Source organism: Salmo trutta, chromosome 32, assembly GCF_901001165.1.
Source record: "Salmo trutta chromosome 32, fSalTru1.1, whole genome shotgun sequence".
NCBI lineage: Eukaryota > Metazoa > Chordata > Actinopteri > Salmoniformes > Salmonidae > Salmo > Salmo trutta.
Genome location: NC_042988.1, coordinates 26,955,440 through 26,964,038, shown reverse-complemented (window position 1 = coordinate 26,964,038; position 8,599 = coordinate 26,955,440). Strand labels below are relative to the sequence as shown.

General features: G+C 39.4%; 1 gene segment (V, D, J or C); it reads right to left on the bottom strand.

Annotated features, from left to right (window-relative positions):
• Positions 1-400: 400 nt before the first annotated feature.
• On the bottom strand, positions 401-3,591 carry LOC115171598 (immunoglobulin heavy variable 3-74-like). The segment is given in 2 exon segments: positions 401-1,237; positions 3,225-3,591. Coding segments are annotated over 2 exon segments (378 nt in total).
• Positions 3,592-8,599: the final 5,008 nt, after the last annotated feature.

Here is an 8,599-nt window from a genome sequence, read left to right as displayed (position 1 = left end):
AACCTTTTTTTCTAAGAGTGTAAGAGTGACAGATCAAGCAATTTTCTTACAATGCTGTAGCCTCCTGTGTCACTGTGTCTTGACGTGCATCAATAATAAACAGCATCTGGAGATACACTTGCTGCTTGCTATTGTCTCTGGAGATGGTGAACTGACCATGAACTGACTAGGGGAAGTAGAACGACTACCACTGCTAATATAGGAAACCCACTTCAGTCCTTTCCCAGGAGCCTGTTTGATTCAAGCTGCAGAAATATCACCACAACATTGCATAGATCTTAATTTGAGGCAGTTTTCTACACCAGTGAAATTATCCTGCAGCAACAGGAAATGTGGATTATAATTAATGGACATTTATATCGAACCTGACATTTTGAAGTGGAAATGAAAAACCTTAGAAGCCTTTTTAAACCTTTCATACTTTATGGTTTGGCATGAAAATTCTCAGCATTCCTCTCTGTTATTTTTAGATTTTTCATATGGGATGTTCAGACTACAATTTTTATTTTCTTTTATACAATCAAGAACAGTACAGAAACAATAAAATGTGCCTATGTGGGACAATACAATTAGTATCCCCTCTTGGATGTCTATTGAGGAGTTCCTCAAGGATCTATAATTGGTTAATTACTGTTTTTAGTTTATTTTTGTTTGCTGATCACATTAATATAATTTTGTCCGATAAAGATGTTCAAAACAGAATAGCTAATATGAAGTCTGAGTTGCATAAAATGTACTTATGTGTTAATGTAAATATTGTTATTTTCACTGTTCATAATGTATGTGGATGTTTTATGTGGATAACATTGATATCAGTGGACAGTGTTTCCACTACTGTTGTAGTGTGTGTGTTTAAAAAAAATGATGCGCCTCATTGCCTCTCATACTGGGTTCAGTGTTGATCAGTTTTTGTACGGCGCTGCAGCCTCCTGTGTCACTGTGTCTCTGGCACAATAATAAACAGCAGAGTCTTCAGTCTTCAGACTTTTCACCTCTAAGTACAGCTGGTTTTTAGAGTTGTCTTTGGTGATGGTGAACTGGCCCTGGAGGGACTGGGCAAATATAGTGCCAGTGCCACTGTCAATGCGCCCAATCCACTCTAGATCTTTCCCTGGTTTCTGACGGATCCAGTGTAACCAGCTCAGGGGTAGACCAGACACAGTACAGTACAGTGTTACTGACTCTCCAGGTCTCTTCACCACTGACTCAGAGGAGGTGAGTGACTGCCCCTGAACAGCTGAAAAACAGACAGAGAGTTTAGATGATCATGACCCTTCAGCCAAGTAGCACAGCTCCTCTCCTCTCTCCTACACTGGACAGAAATAGCTCCAGTTAACTCACCTGAGATGAGAGCCAGGAGGAACACACATTCTACAACTCTCATTGTGGGGAGGTTCTAAGGTCCTGTAAAAGTAGAAGCACAGACTGGGAGTGGTTGTCGTGACTGAGGGAGATGGTCTGTGGAGGGCAATTATATCAGACTATTGAAATGGGAGGAGACCTTGGGTTGATGTGAATAGAAACACATTTGCATCTCTATGGTGTTAAATGTTTTTCTCCGTAGATCTAGTGGTCTAAAATACTACGTATATTGGTACTGTGGAGAAACATTTTGGTGAAGACTCAAGGTGTACATGTAATAGTGACATAGACACGTATCGTTTTCCATTTTTTTATTTAACCTTTATTTAACTAGGCAAGTCAGTTAAGAACAAATTCTTATTTATAATGACGGCCTAGGAACAGTGGGTTAACTGCCTTGTTCAGGGACAGAGCGACAGATTTTTACCTTGTCAGCTCGGGATTTAAACTAGCAACCTTTCTGTTACTGGCCCAACACTCTAACCACTAGGCTACCTGCCGCCCAGTGTGACAGTGTATCAATAAGAAGTTTTGGGTCCTTGAAAAGTGCTACATATGTCCCATGTTTATTATTACCGTTTCCACCGACCCCTATGTTTGAGTTATCTGTTTTTAATAATCAGTTTAGAAACAGGTCATTATGAGCTGTGTGGAATACGTTTACTGAACACTTGCACTGTTCTAGTGAAGATAACACACACTCCCTTACAGTGTATGGACATCACCATGAATACTAAACACCAGACAGTCATCAGTTCCATTGTTCAGTGCTTGTCAGGTTAGTGCAGGGCTTGCTGTAATGTCAGTCCAAGCTACCTATAATGAGGCCAGAGCTGAGTGTCTGATTATAAAGGGATGAAGGGGAGGGAGACTTTGCATACACCGCCCTCTAGAGGCTTAAATAGAGAATGAGAGGGATACATTTGCTCTGTTCCTTGATTATCTCCCCTCCCTGTCCTCTATTCTGCTCGCTGATTTTCAGATTTTCCTATGGGATGTTCAGATTAGATATGTTTAATATTTTATACAGTGCTGAACAGCACAGAAACAAGCAAATTTCCCTATGTGGGACAATAGAAGTTGTATTGAATTATATGTATCTCTTACTGCTTATCCCCTCTTGGGAATCTATTATGGAGTTCCCCAAATATCTATAAATGGTCCATTACTGCATTTAGTTTGAGTATATTTCTGTTTGCTGATCACATTAACTTCTTACGGATCAGCTCCCCACCTCGACAACATCCGGTACTCAATTCTGTAAAGTTGACTTTGGGTTCATGTAAATAATGTGCATTTCAGGTTATAATGTATGTGGATTACTTTATGGGTTTAATATTGATGTTAGAGTTGTTCCACTCCTGTTGAGTACTTCTGCTCTCTCATAGAGAGTGTGTCTGAACAACAGACATGGCTCATTGCCTCTCATACTGGGATGTGTGGATACGTTTTTGTATGGCACTGCAGGATCCTGTGTCACTGTATCTCTGGCACAATAATAAACAGCAGAGTCTACAGTCTTCAGGCTGTTTACCTTTAAGTATAGCTGTTTTTTAGAGTTGTCTTTGGTGATGGTGAACTGGCCCTGGAGGAACTGGGCATAATAAGCTGTGGTTCCAGTGTTAATGTATCCAATCCGCTCTAGTCCTTTCCCTGGTTTCTGACGGATCCAGTTCATGTAGTAGCTACCCATGGAGAATCCAGACACAGTACAGGACAGTGTTACTGACTCTCCAGGTCTCTTCACCACTGGTGAAGAGATGAGTGACTGCCCCTGAACAGCTGAAAAACAGATGAATGTGACCCTCCAGCCAAGTAGCACAGCTCCCCCCTGTCTACTACACTGGAAAGACATAACACACCTGAGATGAGAGCCAGGAGGAACACACATTCTAGAACTCTCATTGTGGGACGGATCTAAAATTCTGTAAAAGTAGGAGCACAGACTGGGAGTGGTTGTCTTGAATGAGGTAGATGGTCTGTGGAGGGCAGTTAAATCAGACAACAGAAATGGGAAGATAACTTGGGTCAATGTAACCAGAAACACATTTGCATCTCTAGGGTGTTAAATGTTTCTCCCCATAGCTCCCCGTAGTTCTAAATGCTACATACCTTGGCACTGTTGAGAAATGTTTTGGTGAAGACTGAAGGTGTACATGTTATAGTGACATAAACTTATTGTACTAATGTATCAATAAGAAGTTGTATTTTATAGAGCAGTTCTTCAATTCATATTATTATATTATATTGAGTCATGGAGGGCCATATGTTGCACTTGTGCTTGATTCACGATTATATTCAGTTTTTGCACAGTTTCAGTCCTGGTTTTGTCACGGTTGTCATAAAGACAGGACCAAGGTGCAGCGTGTGTAGAGTTCCACATCTTTATTCCAAAGTGAAACTTCAAGCAAAAACAAATAAATCAAATAAACAAACAACTAAACGTGACTACATGGTGCACAGGCACAAGCACCAAACAATATCCCACAAACACAGGTGGGAAAAATAGCTACTTAAATATGATCCCCAATTAGAGACAACGATTACCAGCTGCCTCTAATTGGGAATCATACAAAACACCAACATAGAAAATATAAACTAGCACACAACATAGAAATATTAAACTAGACTACCCCCTAGTCACACCCTGACCTACTACACCATAGAGAAACAAGGGCTCTCTATGGTCAGGGCGTGACAGGTTTAAAGAAGAGACCAGACGAGGAATCTGTGGTAAAGGATAAACATAATACTTTACTGAGAACCGGTAAACAAAGTATCACAGGGAAAACAACAAACACACTGGGAAAACAACAAACACACTGGGAAAACTCACTCATGAGACAGACACACCCAATTCAAGCTTCTGCAAAGGAAAACAGAAAACATACTTCTTTTAACAGGGAATCATAATGAGACAATAGAACACACCTGAGTGTCATTAGTATCTCTAGGACAGTCTTTGCTGTCTTCTGGTGACCGGTGGAACCATGACGTATTCAGCTTATCACTATAATATATGTTAACACTGCTACATATTTATCCAACCCACTCCAGTGCTTTTCCTGTAGGCTGTCGTACCCAACCTGTACAATAGCTGGTACTTCTTCAGAGCCGAAGACGTTGGGGAAGGGTGGGGGTGCTAAGCTGACATATTGAATTGTTTAGTTAAGATGGTCATACTATGGATCATTTCACTACTTGATTTGGAATTTTAGGACCCCTTTAGGTATCAAAAAATAAATATATAAAAATGATTTGATAACATTGATTTTGGCCATTACTACTAAAGCTCAAAGAAACTCATTGAATATCACATTCATAAATGACAAAAAGGAGAGTCAAAAAATGTATCATAAGAAACAGAGCTTTGAAGTGTCTGTCCTAAATCTAGGAGATGTAAAAAAATTTAAAAAAAAAAATAAATAAATATATGTACACTACCGTTCAAAAGTTTGGACACACCTACTCATTCATGGGTTTTTCTTTTTTTTTACACTATTTTCTACATTGTAGAATATTAGTGAAGACATCAAAACTATGAAATATCACATATCAAATAGTAACCAAAAAAGTGTTTAACAAATCAGAATATATTTGAGATTCTTCAAATAGCCCCCCTTTGCTTTGATGACAGCTTTGCACACTCTTGGCATTCTCTCAACCAGCTTCATGAGGTAGTCACCTAGAATGCATTTCAATGAACAGGTGTGCCTTCTTAAACGTTATTTTGTGGAATTTATTTCCTTCTTAATGCGTTTGATCCAATCAGTTGTGTTGTGACAATGTAGGGGAGGTATACAAAACATAGCCTTATTTGGTAAAAAGCCAAGTCCATATTATGGCAATGTCAAGGCTGTGGGTAACTGGTGAAATGAGTCAGGCGCAGGAGAGCTGAGATGCGTGGACAAGGTATTTAATACAAGAAAACACCAATATAAAAACAATACTCCGGTGCGGGAAAAATACCAGTACCACAAAAAAACGGGCGTAATAACAAAACCCGGCAACAAAATACCAGCCATCAGTAACAGCCTGAACAACAGAACAAACACGCACACAAACATGGGGGAAACCAGAGGGTTAAATAATGAACATGTAATGGGGGAATTGAAACCAGGTGTGTAGTAAACAAAGACAAAACAAATGGAAAATGAAAAGTGGATCGGCGATGGCTAGAAGGCCGGACAAGGAGAGGGACCGACTCCGGCGGAAGTCGTGACAGGAAAGAACAGCTCAATTAAGTAAAGAGAAACAACAGTCCATCATTACTTTAAGACATGAAGCTCAGTCCATATGGAAAATGTCAAGAACTTTGAACATTTCTTCAAGTGCAGTTGCAAAAAACATCAAGCGCTTTGATGAAACTGGCTCTAATGAGGACCGTCACAGGAATGGAAGACCCAGAGTTACCACTGCTGCAGAGAATAAGTTCATTAGAGTTACCAGCCTCAGAAACTGCAGCCTGTCTTTTATGAGATGCGGTGTGGGTGACTGGATGATCTACGCATGTGTAAAGCATGGAGGAGGAGGTGTTATGGTGCTTTGCTGGTGAGGCTGTCTGGGATTTACTTTGAATTCAAGTCACTCTTAACCAGCATGGCTACAACAGCATACTGCAGTAATTCACCATCCGATTGTACAAAATGTACATGTTCATATTTCCAAAAGACTCATTACATTTTATAAAATGTTGTACACCACTGCCTCCTACACCAACTCAGAAGCTAGAATATGCATATTATTGTTCAGGTTTGGATAGAAAACACTCTGAATTTTCTAAAACTGTTTGAATGGTGTCTGTGAGTATAACAGAACTCCTATGGCAGGCAAAAACCTGACAAGGTTTCAAGCAGGAAGTACCCTGTCTGACAAGGAGTCGTGCGTCTTGCATCTTTTTATTGAAAAGTAAGGATCTTAGCTGTAACGTGACAATTCCCAGGGCTCCAATAGGCTCTCAGAGCCCGGGAAATAACTGAAGGTTTACGAGGGAGCCTCAGGCTGAAACACATTATCACCTTTTGTAAGTGGCTGCTCAGAGGACCTTTGAATGAGGCGCGTGCACGAGTCGCTCCTGAGGAGAAATTTTATTCGGCTGTTTAGGCTCAATGCATACTCCCGGTCGGAATATTATCACTTATCTACGAGATAAATGGCATAAAAATTAAAATTAGATATGTTAAACAAATTGAATTAAATTAAACAGCGGTTGACATGCTTCGAAGTACGGTAATGGAATATTTAGACATTTTTGACACGCCAATGCGCCATGCGCGACACCGTGAAGAAGCATTCTGATAGTGTCTAGAACTCACGAACAAAACGTCGCTGTTTGGATATAACGATGGATTATTTGGGACCAAACCTACATTTGTTATTGAAGTAGAAGTCCTGGCAGTGTATTCTGACGAAGAACAAGCAAGGTAAGAACATTTTTCTTATAGAAAATGTGATTTTGGTGAAGGCTAAACTTGCCGGGTATCTAAATAGCTAGCCCTGTGATGACGGGCTATGTACTTAGATTATTGCAAAATGTGCTTCATCCGAAAAGCTATTTTAAAATCGGACATATCGAGTGCATAGAGGAGTAATGTATCTATAATTCTTAAAATAATTGTTATGCTTTTTGTGAACGTTTATCGTGAGTAATTTAGCAAACTGTTAGTAAATTCCCCGGAAGTTTGCGGGGGTTATGCTTTTTCTGAACGTCACATGCTAATGTAAAAAGCTGGTTTTTGATATAAATATGAACTTGATTGAACAGACATGCATGTATTGTATAACACAATGTCCTAGGTGTGTCATCTGATGAAGATCATAAAAGGTTAGTGCTGCATTTAGCTGTGGTTTGGGTTTATGTGACATGATATGCTAGCTTGAAAAATGGGTGTCTGATTTTTTTCTGGCTGGGCACTCTGCTGACATAATCTAATGTTTTGCTTTCGTTGTAAAGCCTTTTTGAAATCGGACAGTGGGGTTAGATTAACGAGATTCTTGTCTTTAATTAGCTGTAAAATAGTCATATGTTTGAGAAATTGAAGTAATAGTATTTCTAACGATTCAAAAATCGCGCCACTGGATTTCAGTGGCTGTTACGTAGGTGGGACGAGTTCGTCCCACATGCGCCAGAGAGGTTAAACATGAAATACAACATCGTCACATTTCACAACATACCTGCATGGAATGGACACAAATACAAGGCAAAAGTTACTGCTGCAGTCTGGACTCCATTGAAGTATATATGCCTGATAAAAGACAGTGCAGAAAACCAATGAGAAAATAATTTTAAAAACTCACGATGTCTGCGCCTGAAAGACCCCCTCCCGCCACAAAGCTAACGATAGTTGAGCTAGCCTTGCAAAGTTGCACTCGAACATTATCCCCATTCACATGAATATATATTCCTTTAAACAGTAATGCAACACTAAATCAGTGACGATATAACATTTGCTTGTCTTATCTTGTGAATTTGTAAACATTTGCGAACATGTGCATTCAAAAGACTGGAGCATACGTAACACCTACCTCTCCTCATCACGCTCTGAGCAAACTGAGGAGTAAGAGCATGGCTCCCGTTGATGACATTAACACAATTTAGATGACAATTTAGATAAGAAATACAATAAAATAATTCACTCTTGAAAGTAATGTAATACATCTTAAAATAATCTTAAAATAATAAATTAAAATAAATATGAATGATTTTCGGTGAAATACATAAAGTATATCTTACACCTGTTACATTTAGTGGGACTATCATTTTTCAACAGGACAATGACCCAACACACCTCCAGGCTGTGTAATGGCTATTTTACCAAGAAGGAGAGTGATGGAGTGCTGCATCAGATGACCTGCCCTTCACAATCCCACAACTTCAACCAAATTGAGATGGTTTGGAATGAGTCAGACCGCAGAGTGAAGGAAAAGGAGCCAACAAGTGCCCAGCATATGTGGGAACTCCTTCAAGACTGTTGGAAAAGCATTCCAGGTGAAGCTGGTTGAGAGAATGCTAGGAGTGTGCAAAGATGTCATCAAGGCAAATGGTGGCTATTTGAATAAAATATACTTTGATTTGTTTAACTTTTTTTTGTTAATACATGATTCCATATGTGTTATTTCATAGTTTTGATGTCTTCACTATTATTCTACAATGTAACAGTTAGTAAAAATAAGGAAAACCCCTTTGAATGTGTTTGTGTTCGAAAACTTAATAATGAACTGTCAGTAGTTATGGTGT